The 21,182-nt window shown below is 64.5% G+C and overlaps 1 protein-coding gene across 3 annotated transcripts; it reads right to left on the reverse strand.

The window, feature by feature from the left end:
- Positions 1–7,025: 7,025 nt before the first annotated feature.
- CSRP1 (cysteine and glycine rich protein 1) lies at positions 7,026–19,554 on the reverse strand. Of its 3 annotated transcripts, none has more exons than XM_036277698.1 (6): positions 19,483–19,554; positions 14,361–14,479; positions 10,237–10,405; positions 9,429–9,558; positions 8,417–8,510; positions 7,026–8,125 (listed from the first exon to the last, which is right to left on the reverse strand). In XM_036277698.1, the coding sequence occupies exons 2-6, from the start codon at positions 14,470–14,472 to the stop codon at positions 8,049–8,051; spliced, it is 582 nt and encodes a 193-aa protein (XP_036133591.1). In that variant the 5' UTR covers positions 14,473–14,479; positions 19,483–19,554; the 3' UTR covers positions 7,026–8,048. The 3 variants fall into 3 exon arrangements, with proteins under 3 accessions (XP_036133591.1, XP_036133592.1, XP_036133593.1); XM_036277699.1 differs by having other exon boundaries at positions 19,470–19,526; XM_036277700.1 differs by lacking the exon at positions 19,483–19,554 and adding an exon at positions 18,709–18,802.
- Positions 19,555–21,182: the final 1,628 nt, after the last annotated feature.

A 21,182-nucleotide genomic window follows, 5' to 3' on the forward strand; every position in this document is an offset into this window, starting at 1 on the left:
CCTCAGAGTCCAGCCGCATCCTCATCACGGGGGCCTGTTCGAAACGCACACTCTAAGCACCCCCTTGGACCTGCCAAGTCAGAAACTCTGGGTTTGGGGCCCAGCTGTCTGGGCTTTAATGAGCCCCCCCGCCCCGTGATGTGATGTGCGGAAAGTGTGGGGACCTGGTGTGGGGAAGGCGCACTGAGCAAGGACACCCCTCTTGTAACCCTGGCTCTGTGACTCCCCCTCTGACTCCACTGTTCTTTTTTTTTTTTATCCTCACCCGAGGACATTTTTCCGTTTTTTGTACAGATAGAGTGGGAGGGAGAGAGAGGAACAGAGAGAGAGAGAAACATCAACGTGAAGGGACACATCGAGTGGCTGCCACCCGCACGACCAACCAGGGCCGGGGACAAACTGCAACCGAGGTACGTGCCCTTAGCGGGAACCGAACCCGGGTCTCTCAGGACCACAGGCCGACGCTCTAACCGCTGAGCCAAACTGGCCAGGGCTGACTCCATGTTCTTGCCCTTAAAATGAAGCTATCCGGCCCGTATCTGATCTGTAAGAATGTCTGGCTGGCTTACAGGGGCTAAGGACCATCCACGTCAGTGTCCCCCTTTGGATAAGACAAGAAGGATGTTGGGCTCCCTCCTCAGCCCGAGCCACGTTCCCAGGTTCATGGGGTCAGGTAGCTCCTCCTCAGCCAGAGGGGCCAGGAACAGAGGCTGCTCACAGCTCCACTGCCCGCTCTGGGCTTCTGCACGAACCCTCAGTCCACAGTGGCCTCTGCCTGGGAGACCCCCAGCTGACCTCTCCCTCAGCCCTCTCCTGGCCCGCCCACCCCTTTGATGCGGGGCCCTCTGTTCCAGAGCTGTGGGTGTCCTCGGAGGGAAACAGAAGAAAGGCAGCGAAGCGTCCGGGCTCTGAGGACCTGGCTTTTACAGGCCCCATTGCAACAGAGCTCAAGTGGGCAGCAGCCGGGGCCAACCCGCCCAGGCTTGCTCCTGGGTTCTCAGTGGAAATCCCCTCCCACGCTCAGCTCTTTAATCACTTTCCAGCCCATAACTTTCCTGATTCACCAGGGATCCCTTTCGTCTCCAGAGCGCCCACTGCCCCCTCTCCGACGGGGCCGAGTCTGGGCTTGATCCCGGCTTGGGTCTGGCAGAGGCTGGACTTGCGGGCTTGGGGTTCAGGTTGGGGCCTGCAGAGTTCTCCCCTTTCCCAGATCCTTCTAGCATCCGGTGCTCATGCTGTAGAGGCAAAGGGCCTCCCTGGCATGACCCTTGACCTCGGGGACACTGGGCTGAGGGTCAGGGGCATCAGAAGACGTCCGGCTGATGCCCAGGAACCTCATGGCCTTAACTGACCAGGAACAGCCGTGCAGACCTGGACCCGGGCGCGAGTTGTGTGAGGTGCTGGGCCTCTGTGAGCCAGGCTCTGGGCCAGGGACTGCGGACACAGTTCCCTTTCAGGAGGAACTGGCCAAATGGGGAGGTGGCGCTCCCCGAAGAGGACCCCAGAGTGACTCTTTCATGGGCCACAATCTTGACTCTGTAGAAGCGGGGCCCCCAGTACTGAACACAGCTGTCTAAGGTGGGACCCCGACGTCACTGCTGATACTGTGCGTGTGCTTGTCGGGATGGGGCCCGCTCCACTGACATACTCCCCCGACCCCGCAGGCTGCACCCAGAAAAGTTACCCATCAGCCCACCCATCCCACATGGCTGGTGGGGTGTCGCCCACTGATCCAGGTGTACAGACCACTGCAAATGGGCACCACAAAGGCACCCACCTCCCAGGGGTTGAGGGCCCGCTGAGTTCATACATTTAGGTCTTCAGTTGGGCCCATGACACACTGTACGTGTGCATGATGGGCGAATGACACTCTCGGTGACAGAGACACACGGGGACAAACTCTTAAAGAGTTTTGCCCACAAGTGACACCTCTCATCTCACTTCAGGGCCCAAAGCCACATGGCTACACTTCACTGCCGGGGAACACAGGGGAGACCCTCTACGGGCCCAGATGGGGCACAGGTGTGACCAGCCCTGCAGGGCCAGCAGTGGGGCCCCGGGGGCCGGCGCGTGTCCCCAGGACCCAGCCCCTGAACCCTCCGGAGGAGTCCGACTCACAGAGCGGAAGGCAGAGGCTCAGGAGCCTCAGAAAAGGCAGCTGGGCGGTGCAGCCACGAAAATGCCCACGAAAGGCTTTCTTCACGCAACCTGCTTCCTGACTTTTCCTGGCTTTGGGGAGAGTCCTCCTAGGCCCATAAGCTCAGGGCTGGAGAGTCGGGCGGGTCCCCAGAGTGTCCCAGGGTCACAGCATCAGCACCGCCTTCCCCTGGGAGCCGGCGAGGTGCTGGGTCTCAGGCCCCACCCCGACACCTGAAAGACATCTGCATTTTCACAAGGCCCCGGGAGGCTCCGGGCACCTGGCTGCCTGAGAAGCTCTCCTCTGGCGTGAATCGAGGCCAACATCCTCGGTTCACACCGAGCGGCTGACACCCAGAGGGGAGGAGGCTGGCCCCAAGTCACGGGGCTGGTTCCCGTGTCGACTCCGCCGCCTGCCAATCGCTTTGACTCAGTCGCCTAAAAATTCACCAGATCACAGTCTCCTCTCCTGTGATCAAGGGATCATATAACCACCCTGCTGACGCAGGAATCAGAGCAGACAACAGGCAGACGTGTCAGCACGCGGTGTGCTCCCTGCGTGGGGGCCCTGCGAGGGCCTCGGCCCACCCCGCCCACGCCGCACACACGGCGTCTAGACTGGGCACAGCAGTGTGGGATCCCACGCAGCTGCCTGCCGATCACCCTGCCCCGCCATCGGACCTTGCGCCACTGCTGAACCGGTCCCGTGGTTTGAGCCTTTGTGAATGGATGTGTGGCAGCACCCAGCTCCCGGGGTTAGTGTGAGGGCTCAGACTTCACATTGCGGTTCACAGTGAGGGCCGGAGATGGGGTGATGCTTCCACAGGTGCAGAGGAGGGGGGCTCGGGTGGGGAGGCCCGTCCGGCAGGGGGAGCCACCTGGGCTCTGCCCACTACCTATTGATTGCCAGCCGAAGTCTGCTCCGCTGGCTCCCCCAGGACCCCAACCCTGCTGGGTTTTCTTTCTCGGCTGAGGAAGTGGTTCAGTCGGAACCGCTGAGCGGCCAGGGTGCTTGTCCGGGAGGAGCAGACCAGAGCGGAGGGGCAGCTGTCACACAAGCGGGATCAGACCTGCTCTGGATGGCTCTCGGGACAGAAATAGGAAGTTCCAGGAAGTCCTCTCTAATCATCAGGATCGCGCAGAGCCCAGCTGCTGGGTGGGGCTCCCAGCTCAGGGCAGCTGAGCGGCTACCTAGCCGTGCGCTGCAGGCTGCCGGATGGAGCTGGGGCTGGACTTGTCCCCAGGCCTTCAAGCCGGGCTGAGCCCAAGCCTCAGAGTCACCCGAGGGGCTTTGCTAATAGAGTCCCAGGCCCCGCCCAGGCCGACTGACTCAGAGTCTCCAGGGGTGGGGCCCGCAGTCCACGGTTAAAGCTCCCCAAGTGATTCTCATGGGGGGGGGGGCTGGAGGCGGAACCAGGGAGGCAGGGCAACATCCAGCAGTTTATCCCTGAGGGTTCTTCCCTGCTGGGCTCGCTGCCACCCCCTCACCTGATCCAGGTGTGGGTCCCTCCCGGGGAAGTTCTGGGCCCTGTTCAGGGATGAATGACTCCCACACCTAACAGCAGCGAACCCCCACTCTCCCTCCTCCCCACCTCGCCCCTCCTTTGGCTCCTGTAGTCTCTGTGCTCAGCCCTCAGGTGACCCCAACAGGTTGCCATGGCTCTGGAGGGAGGGTCGCTCCCTGAAAGTGGCCTGGGCCAGGGTCCCACCGCACCCTCCTCCGAGTGCAAAGAGGAGCCAGGCCCGCCCCCGGCACCGGGCGCCTAGCGCAGCGATGGCAGAACCGAGGGAAGAGATGCCTGAGTGGGCGCCGAGATCCCGGCCCCTCCTTTGGTCAGCGCTGCGGCGGGGAAGGCGGCAGGCCCTCTGGCGGAAAGTCCGAGGGAGACGCTGTCACCTGGGGCTCCAGGTGAGCACCGCCCGCAGGGCCCCGGGGAGGAGGGCGCGTGCCTCCTGCCCTGCCCCACAGCTCCACCTGCCGGCCGACCCTCCTCCCTGCAAGGTGCCGCCACCCCAGGCGCCCGGCCGCTCCCCCAGCCCTCCCTGCCCCTGCCCCACGACACCGCCCTCGGGGTGCTTCCTAGCCAGGGCCCCCGGCTTACCCGGGTTCCATCCAAGGAGGTGCGTCCAGCCCCCTCCCTACTGTGGGGCTCTCTGGAAGAGAGCGGCAGGCGGGTGGCCTCGTGCAGGCGCGCAGAGACCTGCCCCAGCAGCCAGCAGGGGGCAGACTGTCCCCAATTTTGGGCCCCAAACTCCCATTCTGGCCTCTCCGGGGGGGCCCTTCCCAGAGCGGAAAGCCCATCCAGGTGTGTGTAGAACCCTTCATCCATTTCTCCTCCCCCCTGCGCACACCTTCCCAGAGACCTCTGGGTTGGCCACAGCTTGGGCTGGACCTAGAGACCTCGGCCCTCCTGGAGCTCGGCCCTGGACCAGATGCGTGTCTGCGGCAGCTCTGCTCCCCGTCCCCTTGCACTGGCCTCTGGTTCTGCCCTATGAGTGGTCCCGCACACGCTCAGGTCACATTCCCAGAGTCAGGGAGGGCTCCGGCAAGGCCGCGGTCGGACCGGACCTGGTCTTCCGGGCATGTTGCACAAGAGGCTTATTACTGTTGCAGCATCTGCTTATTGTTCGATTGATTCCCAGTGAGGACAGAGAAGCCAGCCCCCAAACATCAGGCAGGACCCCCAACAGGAAGGAACTCATTTACAAAGAACAGCCTCCAGGGGCTTGTCTGAGGGCTGCCATGGACTGGATGCTGAAATCCTAACCTCCAGGCGATGGTGTTTCAAGGTGGGGTCTTCGGGAGGTAACTATGGGAATGGTGTCCCCGTAAGAGAGGCTCCAGAGAGCCCCGTGTGCCTTCCTCCTGCGCGGTCACAGCGAGGACACGGAGAGCAGGCCCTCAGCGGACCCGAATCTGCCTGCACCTTGACCTTGGACTCCAGCCTCCAGAGCTGCAAGGACGCGTTTCTGAGGGTCCTGGGCTGCGGCGTCCAGGGCGTGGTTGGGGCAGGCCGCATGGAGGGGGCCCAGACAGCACTGGGGCTGGGGCTGGGGCTGGGGCTGGGCAGGCGCATGGAGGGGACCCGGACAGCACTGGGGCTGGGGCTGGGGCTGGGCAGGCGCATGGAGGGGGGCCCGGACGGCGCTGGGGCTGGGCAGGCCTCATGGAGGGGGGCCCGGACGGCGCTGGGGCTGGGCAGGCCGCATGGAGGGGGGCCCGGACGGCGCTGGGGCTGGGCAGGCCGCATGGAGGGGGGCCCGGACGGCGCTGGGGCTGGGCAGGCCGCATGGAGGGGGCCCGGACGGCGCTGGGGCTGGGCGGCCGCATGGAGGGGCCCGACGGCGCTGGGGCGGGGCAGGCCGCATGGAGGGGGCCCCGTACGCACCTGGGGCGAGGCTGGGGGCGCAGGGGGGGGGGGCCCGGACGGCATGGGCTGAGGCGGGGCTGGGCTGGCCATGGAGGGGGGCCGGACAGAACTGTGGCTGGGCAGGCCGCATGGGGGGGCCCGGACGGCGCTGGGGCTGGAAGGCCGCATGGAGGGGGGCCCTGACGGCGCTGGGGTGGCAGGCCTGCATGGAGGGGGCTCCCGGACGGCGATGGGGCGAGGCAGGCCGAATGGAGGGGGGCCCGGACGGCGCTGGGGCTGGGCAGGCCGCATGGAGGGGGGCCCGGAAGGCGCTGGGGCTGGGCAGGCCGCATGGAGGGGGGCCCGGACGGCACTGGGGCTGGGCATGCCGCATGGAGGGGGGGCCCGTCGACGGCTGGGGCTGGGCAGGCCGCATGGAGGGGGGCCCGGACAGCACTGGGGCTGGTGCGGCGCTGGGCTGGGGCTGGGGCTGGGGCTGGGCTGGGCAGGCCTCATGGAGGTTGGGCCCATACGCACTGGGGCTGGGGCTGGGGCTGGGCAGGCGATGGGGGGGCAGGCCGCATGGAGGGGGGCCCAGACAGCACTGGGGCTGGGGCTGGGGCTGGGCAGGCGCATGGAGGGGGGCCCGGACAGCACTGGGGCTGGGCAGGCGCATGGAGAGGGGCCCGGACAGCACTGGGGCTGGGGCTGGGGCTGGGGCTGGGGCTGGGGCTGGGCAGGCCTCATGGAGGGGGGCCCAGACAGCACTGGGGCTGGGCTTGGGCTGGGCAGGCCCTGGAGGGGGGCCCGGACAGCACTGGGGCTGGGCAGCGCATGGAGGGGGGCCCGGACAGCACTGGGGCTGGGCATAGCCGCATGGAGGGGGGCCCTGACAGCACTGGGGCTGGGCAGGCCGCATGGAGGGGGGCCCGGACAGCACTGGGGCTGGGCAGGCGCATGGAGGGGGGCCCGGACGGCACTGGGGCTGGGCAGGCCGCATGGAGGGGGGCCCTGACAGCACTGGGGCTGGGCAGGCCGCATGGAGGGGGGCCTGGACAGCACTGGGGCTGGGCAGGCGCATGGAGGGGGGCCCAGACAGCACTGGGGCTGGGGCTGGGGCTGGGCAGGCCGCATGGAGGGGGGCCCAGACAGCACTGGGGCTGGGGCTGGGGCTGGGCAGGCCGCATGGAGGGGGGCCCAGACGGCGCTGGGGCTGGGCAGGCGCATGGAGGGGGCCCGGCCTGCCACCCTGCCCGGCAGAGCCCTCTCTGGATTCCACGGGGAAGTTCCTGTGGCCATGATTCCCTCACCTGGGGCTTTCCATCCGGGGAGGAGTTCTGAGCAGTTTTGGGGCCTTGCTGAGCCCCTCAAATCCCGAAGTCCACAGTGCCACGCCCAGATGTGGGGTTCGGTTAGAACCGCTTCCGGTGGCCGAGCGGAGCAAACGAGTTCACCCCCAGAGTTCATTCCTGCTACGGCGAGCGAGGCTCCCGTCGGCTCCCTCCCAGCCCCCCCAAAGGCAGGCGGGGACCAGAGCTCTGTCATAACAGCTTTTATTGACCAGAGGAGGGATCAGCTTGCCTCCCAGGCCGCAGCTCCATCTCAGCCTCTTCCCAACCCTGGGGGGGGCGAGGCCTCTCCCCTCGCCTGCTCCTGACCTGGGGCCTGGAAGGAACGGGGCGATGTGGCCAGCGAGGGTCCTCAGGAAGGGGGGTGGCAGGGGCGAGCCTTGCGTGGGCAGGAAGGTCCTGAGGTCCGGGTGCAGAGGGGAGGGGTGCCCAGGACTGAGGCTGTGTGTCCTCACATCTGGGGGTCAAGCAGGCGGCAGGGCACGGGCCCGGGTGTGTGGGGACAGGGGAGCTGCTGGTGCTGCAGCCCAGGACCGCGGGTTCAGAGCAGAGCCACCCCACCTCAGCTTCGGGCCTCTGACAAACAGGAGTGTGTGTTTGGGTGCTTCATCGGGACCTCCATCAAACAGGGAACTAGGTGCTGGGGAGGTCAGACCGCATCCTGGGGTTCTCAGACCTGGGTGTTCTCCCACCCTGGCAGGAAGGTCATGTTCCCCACAGCCTCAAGGTCACGGCCTAGACACGCAGGTGTCTCCTGCAGCCCACGACCCGGCCTCGTGCCTCTCTGTCCCCCTGCCCCCTCCAGTGACTCCCGAGCTGGGGGAACTCCCAGGCCTGTTCTGAGGGACACCAAGAAGCCCACCCTCCTTCCCACAGAGGTGAAACTCTGGGGCTGATGGACCACAGCCTCCCCTGTGGGCTCTGACATGTACACTCAGGTCTTCGCCGGATGATGGTGGACGCTCAGCCAAGGAGGCTAACAGAGGCCTGCAGGGCGGGTGTGGGGGGACCAAAATCAGTGGGGTTCTTGGGAAGACCCCAGGCAGGGGAGCCCCTGGGAGGGGGGCCTTCAGACAGACCCCAAACCATAAGGGGCCAGACATCAAGTTCTGGTCACTGGTGACGTGTGGCAGGGCTGAGAAGAGGGGCCGCAGGGGCCAAGGCTGGGGGAGGGGAGGCGGATACAGGGCGGGCGGGCGGGGCAGCGGCAGCCTCACTCAGAGTGGACCAAAGCCCCTGCTCCCTGTCCGAAGCCGAAGCCCTTGGGCCCGAAGTTCTTAGCGTAGCATCCTGCAGAGAGAAGAGACAGGTCAGGACCCTCGGCTCCCGGGCCACCCCTCCCAGGCCTGTCTGCCCTGACAGCCTGGACCAGGGTCAGGAGCCCACCCCACCTGCCCAGCCCCTCCTGCCATGGGACTCCAGCCAGGTCACCGTCCCCCGCCCCCTCTGGGCTATCTCCTCCGTGGCGAAGGGTCTACCAGATGCCCGGAACGCCCCAAGGACGGGAATCATGTGCATGGAGCCGGCATTGCTCAGCCCACCCCCTTGGGCACCTCTTGCTGGGGCTGCTGTGACACCCACCTTTGCAGTAGATCTCGCCCTCTTTGTCGGCCAGGGTGGTGGACTCCAGGCCTTTGCCACACTTGGCACATCGGAAGCAGGACTTATGCCAGGACTGTGTGAGGGGGACAATCGAGGCTGCCACCAGGAACTCGGGGGTCCCGCCCTCAGCCCCGTTCCCCGGACATAACGACACGCAAGTCTGCTCAGCCCAGGACCTCACACCCCTCCAGTGGCCGGGGGGTCAGCGGCCCCAGCTGAACCACAGGGACAGGCCAGGGGGGGGTCACCGCCCAGGTGGCTGTCCCCCACAGGTGCAGCCGGTCCAGCCTTCTCCAGACCCGTGGGGTCAGCGGTGTGGGCACAGGCTTGCCAGGCCCTGCTCCTCAGCGGCCACGTGGCCCCAGCCACTCTGCCTCCTGGAGAAGGACGGGTGTGAGCACCAGCACACCGTGGCTTTCCTCACAGGACTGTCCTGAGGCCGCCCCGCCTCTGACCTTTGGAACTGGGGGCTCGGTTGTCCCAAGGCCGTCACCTATTGGAGAGGGGGCGGTGGTCCCCCCTGCCCCCCCGGGCAGCTCTGAGGACCACAAGGCTTTCACGGTGGAACGTGGCCAGCCCGGAGGAGCCCTGCGTCAGGGGACGGCTGTCACTTTGGAAGGAGCACGGGCCTGTGACGCCCTGAACTCGGCAGGAAAAGGCCCCCATGTGGCTGCTCCAGGGGCCACAGGAGGCCCTGGTGGGTCTAAGGGAGCCGGTGGCCGCCCGGCTGGGAGGGAGCAGCTGGGGTTGGCTCCCAGAGGCCAGGGCCAGAGGCAACAGCTGCGCAAACTCAGAGGCTGGTTGAAGACAGCCCCGCAGAGGCGGCTGCATGGGCCCCAGAACAGGCCTTTTAAGGGCAACAGCCTCCCTCAGCGCAGCCCCATCCTGGGCTGCAGGGGCAGGCACAGCGGACCTCGTGGATGTCCTGGCCGCAGACCTCCGCAGCCTCCTCCTCCCGAGACCCAGCCCACCGACAGCCGCCGCCGCCTACCTTGCCAGCACCGATCACCTTCTCCGCCGCGTAGACCGCCTGGCCGCAGCGGGGGCAGCGCTCGGAGACTCCCATCTTCTGGGCGAACTTGGACGTGTTGGGGTTGGTGGTGGGCCTGTGGCTGGGGGCCCTGCCCGAGGAAGCACGTGTGACTCACACTGAAAACGGGGGGCTGACCGGCGCGGACGCGGCCCCGCCCTCAGCTCCCGGGTGGTCTCCCATCACCAGGCTTCCCCGATGTCACGATGTCACGTTCCTGGAACCACCCTGCTGCCCGCAATCCAGTTAAAGCCGGTTCACACCTCGTTACAAGAACCCCCCTCCTCTCCTGCTTCCTGCAGTCTGTCTACTATCAGATTCTCCCAGGACAGATCTGCTGACAGATCCTTTTCCCGGGGCCGTGACCTTGGCCAGCCTGTGGGAACTCATTGGCCGCTCAGCTCCGCCAAGCCCCTGAGTCAAGGAGCCGGCCAGGGTGGCTGCCCACAGCACTGTTTACAGGAGGTCAGAGGTCAGTGGGTGCCGGGGACCTAGTGACACCCTGTAGCCTTTCCCAGGGGTGACGGCAGGGGTGGCAGAGGCAGAGGCTGGGGACCCTGACAAGGCACTGACATTGGGCTGTTGTCTTATCTGTGGAAGGAGACATGGACCGAGTCATCCCTGGGGCCTCTCAGCTCGGACCCGTCACCCAGGGAGGCGCCCGGCTCCTCCAGGGGCCCCATGATACCCTTGGAACTGGTTTTTCTGAGCCGTGGATGCTTAACCAGCGTGGCTGAGGGGGCTGGGGGCGGGGGACGCCGGTACTCACTCCTCATGCTGGATGCCCAGCGACTGCCCCTTGTCGGTGCTGAGCGTGCCGGCGCCCTGGCCGTACCCGTAGCCCTTGGGCCCGTACTTCTTGCCGTAGCAGGACCTGCAGTAGATCTCTTCCCCGTGCACGGCCACGGTCGTGCTGTCCAGGTTCTTCTTGCAGACCACTGCGGGGCGTGAGCACGTGAGCGGGCGCAGGGGCGCACGGCAGCTCCCCGAGCGCGCGCCGCACCTGACACCCTGGCCTTTGAGAAGCAGCCTGGACATGCTGGTCAGGATGGCCCTGAGCTGGGTGCTGACAGGCAGGGTCCGCTATCCAACCCCAGGATGCCAGCCTAGCCACCCCTCCCGGAGCCTGGGCGCCCCCATGGCCTCTGCCGCCTCGGGCCCCCCGGCTGCAGGGCACCACGGGGCGCGTAGGAGGCAGCAGCCTGGGCTGACCCCCGTCACAGGACGCCTGGTGAGGCCTTACTCTGCCCGAGGGAGAGACCACGTGCTCCCACGAGAGGAGAAGAAAGGAAGGAAGGAAGGGAAGGGATTTCCTGCTCTGGCCTTGGGTCCAGAAGGGACGATCTGTGTCCTTGTGGGGGCAGGGAGGCCAGGGGGAAGTTTAGGGTTTACGAAGCACCCGGCGTGGCAGCTTGGAGAGGGGACGCAGGACACACTGGCCGCGTTTGAGTTTCCAGTCTCAGGATCCCTGTCGAGAGGAACCCAGGGAGATGGAGGAAGGCCCGACTCCCGGGCTGGGAGACCGGAGCCGGAGGCGCTGTGGATCCGGAGGGGAGCTGGGCCCGCCTTGCAGAGCCAGTCAGAACCTGGGGTCAGGCGGGGTCAAATCCCAGCTCTCCCCTTTGCAGCCGTGGGCCTCGGGCAAGCTACTATTGGCTGCATTTCAAATGACCCCGAGCCTAGAAAGGCAACTTATCTCCGGCATGAAGTAAGTGAGGTCTCACGCACAGGAAGTGCTTAATGAGCACGTGCACAATACACGTTGACTCCTCTCCTCCGCCGAGGACACAGGAGGAGGGACTGGCCCAGGCCTCCAGGGACTCAACGTCACTATTTCTTCAGCTCGTGTCCCACCCTGGTAATTTGGTACCACGATACTCCTGCAATGTCAGGATCCAGTGTGGCCCACGGACTGTCCCCTCACACCTGTCCTGAGGATGGAAGGCGCTGGGCAAACCTGCCTGTCCCCCCCTCCTCGCCCCTCCCTCCAGGAGGCTCTCCATCCAGCTCCTTGCGACTGGGCCCCTCTTGCCTTTAAAGGACCAGTTCCACTCACGCTGAGCCCCAGGATAGGGACTTCGCCTAAATAAGGCCCCTCTTGTCCTGCCCTGCGATCCCCTCCTCATTCCAGCACTCGGGCGGCCCAAATACGGAGCTCCCCACGGCCTCCTGGGGCTTGGCTCCTGGACCGAGGGAGAGAGCGGGCCAGGGCCTCCAGCATTCCCTTGTAGGGTGGGAAGTCGGAAGCTGCTTCCCGTAAGGCCCAGGGTGAACTGGGAATTCCAACAGCCGGGCAGGCAGAGAGTGGAGGCAGAGGTCTCTTCTGACCGGTCTCTCCAGCCGGAGCCCCGGAGCTCAGCCGGAGGAGACCCAGGGCCTACACGGGGGTCCCACCAGCTCCCTGCTGCGTGGACTGGGTCCCGACTTCCAAAGCCATGTCATAACCCGGGGCAGCCTCTGCTGCGCCTGTCCTCCAGGAGCCCTGCCCACACGGTCCACCTTCCACACCCGGCCCTGGCTCTGCCCCCACCTCCTCCAGGTGGTGCGGTCTGCCCTTGGCCGACTCCACCCGAGACGAGCTAAGGGGGCTTTTGCATGAAGGCCGAGGTTAATTTCTACCAAATCATGTTAGGCCAATAGGGAGAGTGAGGGCTGGTGGCCTGGGCTGGCTATTTAGCATGTGCTGTCCTCCCAGTGTGCCATGCTGGGCAAGGCCTGTGACGCTGTCTGGAAATGCAGGAGAGGCGGCCAGGTGAGGGTCAGCCCTCCCCGCACTCCGAGACGGAGGGCAAACGGGAGCCAGTCACAGCTCAAGAGATGGGCACTAGCCTCAGCCTGGGGCAGGTCCCCAACGGAGGGGCTGAGCACTCCCGCCGGCTAACAGAACAGCTGTCCCTACTGTGACCACAGGAGTGCAGGGCAGGCCCTCTCCGTCCCTGCTCCCCGGTCAAAGGCCAGGCTCAGGCGAGGGGAGAGGGCTGCTCCCCGAATTCCTCTGTTGCTTCATCCTGCCTTCCTGTCTGTCCCAGACCCAGAGAGGGAATGCAGTGCCCAGCCGAGCAGACTCCAGAGTCCAGGACCAGCTCGGTGGTCAGGGGGACTCTGGGGGCTCAGGCCAGGCCCAAACTCGCGGGCCTCCTCTCCCCTAGAAGGGCACGTCCTCTGCCTCTGCGGTTTACTCCGAATTCCTGAACTCAAGCTGGACATTCTCCACTGCTCTCCTTCCATTTCAAACAGGTGGCCGAGTGCCCAGTGCTGTTCTGGGCAGCAGGAGGCACCTCAGCCTGCTGGCCCCGCCCGGAGCTCTGATCCCGGGGAGACCGGGGGACGGGGGGCTGTTCCCCGCCGCTTGGCTTCACAACACCCTCCAGCCTGCTCGGCCGCCTGCTTCCTACAACTGTCTCTAATCCTCCTCACCCCCTCACACCCTGGCCCGCACCCACCCCCCGACAGGGCTGCAGGCGAGGGCGGGGGGAGGAGGGTGTCCTCTCGGCCACAGCTGGCCTCTCCTGGTCAGTGATTAAGTAACATCTGAGCGCAGGAGGCCCTAAAGACCCCGGCATCCTGGCCAGTGCCAAGCCCTCCGCTTCCCCACGAAAAATACGCGGCTTGACATTCCTCCGCTGTGAGCTGCTGCTAACAAGAGGCTGCTGTTGGCGGCTCCTCCCCCGCTGGAGGCCAGGGGGGCACCAGGCTCATTCACTCCTCATTCATCAGACTAGGCCTGTGGGCGGCGGGCGGCGGCTCCCGCCAGCTGGGCAGGGTGCGGCCGGGCCTGTGTTCCTGGCTTCTGCTCTCCCCTGGGCAGAGGTAGAGTCCTGGAGAGCAGGTGGTCCACAGCCCAGCTGGTTCCTACTCTGGGTCACGGGTCTGGAACGGAGATGCCGCCAACTTTCCTAAAGTGGCTTCAGGTGGCGCAGGATGGCGGGCCGGTTCCTGGCTCCCCAGCCCCGTGTGGGGTCTCCATGGTGACCCCAGCTCGCGGTGTCTGTCACACTGAGCACACTGCCTCTGACAGCGTCACTGCCGAAACAGCTCTCGTTCTAGTCCCTGCACCGGCTCGGCACCACCTCCCGCGAAACAGCGGGAACACACAGCCCGAGAGAAGCGGAGTGACGTGCCCCTCGGCACACGGACGGCACTAAGCCTGCACAAACCCTGGTAATGGGACGGGTTCTGAGACCTGGGGCTCCGCTGGTCACTCCAGCGTCCCTTCGGCCCGCCCCCGAGGGCCACGCGGGGGCTGAAGCTGCCGCTTCCTCGAACCCAGATCCTCTGCTCCAATCACAGGGACCCTGGGGAGGCTTCCCCAAGTCGTCGCCTGCGGGGTGCTCTGAAAACACCCCTGGCTCAGGCCCCAGCCAGCAGAGAGCGAGGCGTCAGGGCCCTGGGAGGCCTGAGGTCTCGGGGCGTCTGGGGCCTGCGCATCCAGGCCGCGTCGCAGTGAGTCTTGCTCTGGGCTGTTGGGGGCGGATGTCAAGGAGCTTGGGGGGCAGGAAGGGAAGTGACAGAGGAGTGGCAGCCAGCTGTTCCCCGACTCAGCTCCCCGCTAGGTTGCAGTTTGGCTGCCCTTCGAACGAGGGACAGGGGGCCCACCGGCCACTGCATCGGGGCTGAGTGTCTTCCCGAGAATGGGACTGAGGCAGAGAGAAAGCCAGTGGAAAGTTTCCCTAACCCTGGCTCTGGGCCCCGGGCCCCAGCCCCCAGCTCGGCGGTGCCCCTTGGAAAGCAGCACCCAGGGAACAAAGAGACCTAAGTGTTTCCCGCCCCAGCTGCAGCTCAGGCCAGACGGCAAGCTGTTCACATCCCACGGGGCCATTCCCTGGGGCGCTGACAGGCCGGCCTGGGGGCGCCCCCTCCCGTCCCCATGGCGACCGCGGGGCCTGTACTCACTGCACAGGAAGCAGGACTTGTGGAAGCTGCTGCCCTCGCACTGAACCTCCTCCGCGAAGTACACGGTCTTCTGGCAGACCCCACACTTCTTGCCGCCTCCCCAGTTGGGCATTCTGAAACTGGGCACAGACACGGGGTTACCCACAGGGTGGCGGGCACCGTGGGGGGAACGTCTCGTCGGGCAAGGGCCCCGGCCACACTGCTGCCCATGAGGGGGGCTTCTCTTTGCCACACCCCTGCTCTCAGCACAGCACCCCACCCCCACCCCAGGGACACCCGCCGTAGCTCTGGGTGCCTGCAGGGCACCTCTCCACTGCCCTCCAGTTCTGGGGGCAGAGGCCCCACCCAGACTGAGGGCACAGTTCCGGGTTGCAGGACAGCCAGGATGCGGGGTCTGCGTTCCTGCCTTCCTAGCTGACAGATGGGGAGGGCTGGGAGGGGTGACTCCCCCTGAGCTTATCTGGGGCGGGTCTTCCTTCTGAGGATGAAAGGAGAGCACGGAGCTGGGATACCCCAGCCCGGCACACGCCCCTGCACACCCCTCCGCTGCCGGCTCACAGGAGGCTCCCGGACGGCCCAGCCCGCCGTCCTGTGGATGCCTGCTCCCTCCCAGCGGCCCCTCTGGAGCAGCCAGAGCTTGGGGAGGACCACGCTCCAGGACCAGAAACCCACGACTTGTGGCTCAGCCCAGCGCACGCGTCTGGGACAGGGGACTTGCCCTTCTCTGGGCTTCAGCTCCCCGGCCACCTGAGAGGCAAGCCGACTGTGTCTGTCCCCAGGCCCTTCGTCCGAGGCAGGTTGATCAGGGAGGGGCTGCCTTGGGTCCCCCAGAGCTGTGTCCCTGCAATGGGGTTCTGGTTTCTCCTGTGTCTACTGAAGGTCTCACCAGAGGCCAGGGCTTGGATTTGCTGCTGAATGACTGGGAATATCTGGTGGTTGTTCACCCAAAGGGCCAGGGTCCCCGGGACTGGAAGCCAGGAGCCCAGGGCCGGCCTCTCCCGACAAGCAGCCAGCCTGTGGCCGTTGTCCACGCCGCCCACTCCAGTTGTCCCACTGGGAACCGCACCCCCATCCTGTCTCAACAGGACAGACTCAAGGGGGCCCGGGGCGTCTTTCCACTGGGCCATTCCTTAAAGACCGGCCACCTGGTGGGGGTCTCCCTCAGGAGCAGACACAGCACAGACTTCTGCTCACCCCAAGTCTCGGAAAGCCGGGCTCAGGTGAAGAGCTCAGTGGGGTCATGTTCCAAGATTGAGACACCATCTCAGAGGGGGGCAGCCTTAAGTGCCCGAAGGGGACCCTCCTCCCGTCCGTCCAGTAAAGCGACAGACCAACGTGTGCCTTTGTCCGGTGGAAAAACCCTCTCTCTCCCAGCCCAACAGCTCAAGTCCCCTGGGGCCGAACAGCGGCTCTGGGCAGAGCTCATGTCCCCACCCACGCGGTGCGGTCCAGGCTTGTCAGGTGTTTGCTGCGTTGGAAGCCTGTGCTCACGTTACCTGAGCCGTGTGGTATCTGGCCAGGTACAGGGGAGCGCTGTCATCCTTCCCAACCTCACGGTCCAGCCCTTCCGGCCCATCCAGTGTCAGGAGGGCAGCCGGGGGAGGGGAGGAGGGCACCCGCCGGTCAGGCGCGGAGCCCATGTCTTGGAGGAGACAAGGGAAGCCAGGAAGACCTCCCCCGAGAGCAGTGGTCACTGGCAGGGGGCAGATGGCTCACATCTCACCAGGGTTTCCTCAGAACCCTGAACACAACCGCCTCTCTGAGGAGTTCACAGGTGTCGCCCCAGCCTCCGTGGCCCCCCCTGCGGTCCCTCCAGCTCAGCTTGCTCTCTCTGCTGTGAGTTTTCTCTGTCGAAGGCCATGTCCCATGGCCCTTGTGGGCTGAGTGACAAAGGCCGGCTCTCTGCGTCTCTCCCTCTCCTGCTGGCCCCCAAACCCCGTGTCCAGCACAACTCTCCCCCTTGGAGCTCAGAAATCCGAAGGTCAGCCGAGGTAGACACTGGGGTCTCTGGTTTCCGTGTTTAAGACTCTCACAGGAAACCCTGTATTATAATAAGTCTCCCAGAGTAATCAACAGATCGCGTGTCTTTGCTTTCATCTGGAATGATGTCAGCCTGGAGTGGTAACCAGCAGTGATCCCGGACTGAGAAGGCGTCAGTGATTTCTCTTTAATTAATTGTCACAAACAAGTTAGCACTGTTTTCTTATTGAAGAATGAAAGGGTGGTCTGCGGCTGACACCTGAGGAAAGCCCTCCCAGACCCGCTGGGCAGGGGGGCTCTGGCTGCCGGGCTGCTGAGCTGCACCCCCTGCAACCCTCCTGGTCGTGGGGGGGCGCCGCCGCAGCCGCTGGGCCCAGGAACGCACTGGAAATGCCCCGGCCAGGAAGGCTCTGTATTTACACACTTTACCATACATGGGAATCCCTCAGCGCTGACGTCAGACGAATTCCTGGGGCGCTGAGTCTACAGCATCACCATAGCGATCACTGACAACTGAAAACCACGGGCAAAGGCTCCTGTCAGACCCAGGACCCTCCCCTCCCCCCACAGCCTGTGTGTGTGTGTGTGTGTGCGTGTGCGTGTGTGTGTGTCCTTCCCTCAAGCAGACTCTTCCAGGCTTGTTCTTTCCTGCAAACACGGCACCAAAATCCAAACACACATCAGATCTGAAGAAAATGTACCCACTGGGATCTGGGACCCACTCTGGCCACGCAGCAGAGTGAAGACCTAGAGGCCGTGAGCTCTAACCCCGACTGCCCCCAGCCATCCTGACAAAGCCACATGGATGGTGTATAAGCCACGGGCGAGCACCTGGCAAAGCCTACGTTTCACAAACGGCAGGTGTTTCTTTCGTGACTTGCTCTGGAAACAGGGAACAGAGCAGCAAAGGAAATGGGAACCTAGTGGGTTTGGAAGGCGTCTGCCTGGGTTTGAGTGGCGGGCCCACAGCGGACCGGCCGCAACCCTCAGACTCAGCTCCCCGAGCCTCAGTTTCTTCCTCTGCAAAATGGGCACATCGATGCCAACCGCAGAGATGATCCAAGATGACACAGGAAGGGCTTAGGCCGGTGCAGATACCTGCTTACTGTTATCTTAAGGGAAGGCCAACTCGAATACTTTTTGTTCGGTTTTGGGGCTCTTTAGGTGGTTGCCAATTTAACGGAGTATTGGCAAATGGTTGACTTGGAAAAAAAAAAATTTCTTTTATTCTCATTAGCACCTCGTGACTCCTTAGTCCGCAGGCAAGCCAGCTTCTCACAGTAAGCGGGGCAAGCGCAAATAGGCAGACCTTGAACTGCCCGTCGGGAAGCCTCCCAGTGAGCCTCCCTACCAGGACGTCCACAGTAAATACAAACGATGCCTTGCCCCTCGCCTGCTCCTCACAGGAACTCCGGCTGGGGACTGTTCGCAGGGCTCCCGAGGGCCGGACCAGGAGGGCAGCTCAGCCCACTGCTACTGCATTCGTCCGCAAATATTTACCCACCGCCAACCCCGTGTCAACACGGCCCTCCCAGGCTGCAGCTCTGGCTGGACTCCTGGCTCCAGAGGCAGACGTTTGCAATTAAACAAAGAAAACACGGGGCCAGGAAGGAAGGGGCTCGGGCAGACCAGAGGCAAAAGGCTGTGGCACCACGTGTCCCATTTTATTAGCAGCCCCGGTGCGGAGCTAATGGGTCTGCCCTTCAGTTTCTCTCCTGCAGCCTCCCCAGACCCTCCGAGAGGCAGTGCTCCCCCCCCCCCCCCACACCACATCCTTGGCCAGATAAACTTCCTCCCCTGACCCGTTTCCTCCCCAGGCAAAGGGTCATTCCCCCGCAGACTGCGAAACCTGCCTCGGGGCTGCTGAGGGCTGGGGGCGATCTCTGGCCAGGCTGGAGAATCAGGAACCACAGCTGAGTGAGGGCTGGGGCAGCTCAGCACCCTCTTCATCCCAAGCCCACCGGGGGCAAATCTCCAAGACAACAAAGAGGCAGCCGGCACCCCCAGCCTCCTGTAGCTTCTGGAAGGGGTGGGGGCAGGGAGAAGACGGGGGTTGACCCAGTGTGTTCCTGGTCTGTGTACTCCATTCCCAACAGGAACTGAGCAAGGAGAAGTCTAAGTTCCTGTCTAAGGTCACTTGTCTAAGGTCACTCGATGCCAAGAAGCAGCCAGTCTGCCTTCTGAACCCTCCCTCACCAGGACTCCAGGCGCCTGTTCCCGACACACTGCGCCACAGCCCAGTGGATGTCCCGGTCACTGTCCCAAGGCATAGCCCTCCGGGCTGGGAAGGGCCCGGTCTGTCCATCCACCCCACCCATCAGGGGGTGGGTGGCTGGAGCCCGGCCTCCAGGGAAGAGCCTGAGCTCACCTGCTGCCCCGGCCCCGACGGGGCCTGAGTACAGGCCAGGACACAGGACTTCAGAAGACGCTCCCGCCCCAGTAGACAAAACATCTGCCGAGCCCGCTGCATGTTGGGTAACGTACTGCAACCTGCCTGAAGCGGGCACAGTGTCAGCCCCTCCCTGCACCTGGGCCTTCGGGCGCTGCGGCCACAGCCATGTGGGGTTCCGGAACCGTCCCCGGTCAGCATCCAGACGTGAGCGGCGGAGGCGGACGCTGCGGCTTCCACCCGGTTCTCAGGAAGAGTGAACACGCGCCCCGGCGCCCTGAGCGCCGCGGGCCCCGACCCGGCCACCGGCCAGCTGTCCCGCCCCACCCGCGGGCATGCTGTCCCGGCGGAAGGGCGAGGCGGGGGGTGGCACGGATGCCCTCATCCCTCTGCCGTACCATGAGCGTCAGGGGCGCGCAAAATCGCCCATTGTTCTGCTGTGGGACCCGCGGGCGGCGGGGAGGCCGGTGCCCGGGTCAGGGCGCTGGGGAGTCCCCGGCGGGGAGGAGCCTCCAGCCTCCCGGAACGAGGAGCGCCGCCCGGCTACCTGCCGCCTCCTCTCCGCTCCGCGCCGGCTGCACTTTCCTCCCAACTTCCCTGGCAGCGGGAAGGCGCCCGAGGCGCTCGGACGCGCGACGCGGGGGCGCAGCGGAGGAGCCGGGGCGCACTTCAGTGGGGTCGGCCTGGCCGGGGCGCGCGGCCCGGGCGCACTCCGCTGACCACCGACCTGGCGCGCTCACCTGGCTCACTCACCTGCAGCGGGCTCGGTGGGCGCAGCGGGAAGCGCTCTGGAGAGGTTGCGGGTGCGCCCGCGCGCGCGCGGTTTTGTTCCGCTCGAGGAAGGCGTGTCCCGGCCCCGCCCACCTGTGGGCTCTGCACACTGCACCACTGCCGGCTGACGTCAGGGCGCCGGCCCGCGGCGCGTCCCCCCCACCCCACCCCACCCTGGCGGCGGGAGGGGAGACCGGCTCTGGCCTGTCCTGCGGACCCACTGTGCCCTCTGGACCTCTCGGGGTTTTCCTGTCGGCCGGATGGCAAGGTGGACATGTGATCTGAGACCCCTGATAAACTTGTGCCCCAAGGGAATGGGAGGGGGGACGTCAGGGTGGTCTCACTTTTGCGTGTCCTGGTGGCAAGGTGTAAGGGACACATGTGAGCGCCAGACTGGGACAGGTCTGAGCTCTGATTCTGCCCCTTCCCGTACTAGCTGAGCTCTTGTCCTAAACACAGTCCCTCTTCCCTTCAGTCAGCATCTGTGAAAGGCGGGTGATCCACAAGGGGGTCGTGGGGGACACACGAGAGACCCTATACGACCGCGGTGGCCCTCCATAGGATGGACACTCAGTAAATGTCCACTCACCTGTTCCAGCAGCACTGTTCTCTGGGGTGTCCCCCACCTTCCCTGCTATCCAAAGGAGAACGCCCTGCCCCAAAACAGCAGTCCTGGAAAGTGGGGGCCTCCACACCAGTGGACAGACACACATCGTCCTTCCTGGGCTCCCTTTAAAACCCCAAGGTGCTGAATTCGCTCTCTTCCAGGAGTAAAGTCAAGCATCCTATAATCCAGAAGATGAAGTATTTATCGAGGTGTTTCTGGCTTCCTGCCAACAGGAACACTGTTTCTCTGACCAGGCCCTTCCTATAAAGGGCTGTCCAAGATGAGGGCATCTGCAAGCACCTAGCCAGTGCATCTTGGGAGATGGAGGAGGAGGGGAAGCCAGGGGAATTCCTGGTCATTTCTGCCCTGAGCAAGCAATAGATAAACAGGTGCATGAATTAAATCCCAGAACTACCATCAGTGCCTGACGCCATGGGCTTGCTGCCCGAAGATGCTGTCATGAGATCATCTCCTCACCCTTCCGTTCTCAGGACCCCGGAGAGGCGGGCTTCAGTCTCGCTCCAGACTTTACAAAAGGGCAAACTCCTGCCTTTTCTTCTTGGGTCTGGGTTTGTCCTCTCGGATCCACGGGACTCAGAGAGGACATGCCCACCTGCTGTGTGAAATGCCCCAGGGAAGATCTAGAAAAGGAGCGTGGTACAACAGTCACACTGGCGTTTCTCCCACAGGGCCCCGGAGCGCCTTGTAATGAGAGAGGCTGTGTACCGTGGTATCCAGACAGGAATTCCTTTGCAGTGACCGGAACAGTGATCGTACAGGCAGACCTCGGAGATACCGCGGCTCTGCTCCAGACCGCCCCGACAAAGCGACTATCGCATCAAGCGAGTCACACGAATGTTTTGGTTTCCCAGTGCGTAGAAAAGTTATGTTTACACTTTACTGTAGTCTCTTGAGTGTGCAATAGCACTATGTCTAAAAAACAATGTGCAGCCCTGGCCGGTTTGGCTCAGCGGCCTACGGTCCGGAGAGACTCGGGTTCGGTTCCCGCTAAGGGCACATGCCTTGGTTGCACTTTGTCCCTGGCCCTGGTTGGGTTGTGTGAGTGGCAGCCACT

This window comes from Molossus molossus, unplaced genomic scaffold (assembly GCF_014108415.1).
Source record: "Molossus molossus isolate mMolMol1 unplaced genomic scaffold, mMolMol1.p scaffold_m16_p_23, whole genome shotgun sequence".
Taxonomy (NCBI): Eukaryota; Metazoa; Chordata; class Mammalia; order Chiroptera; family Molossidae; genus Molossus; species Molossus molossus.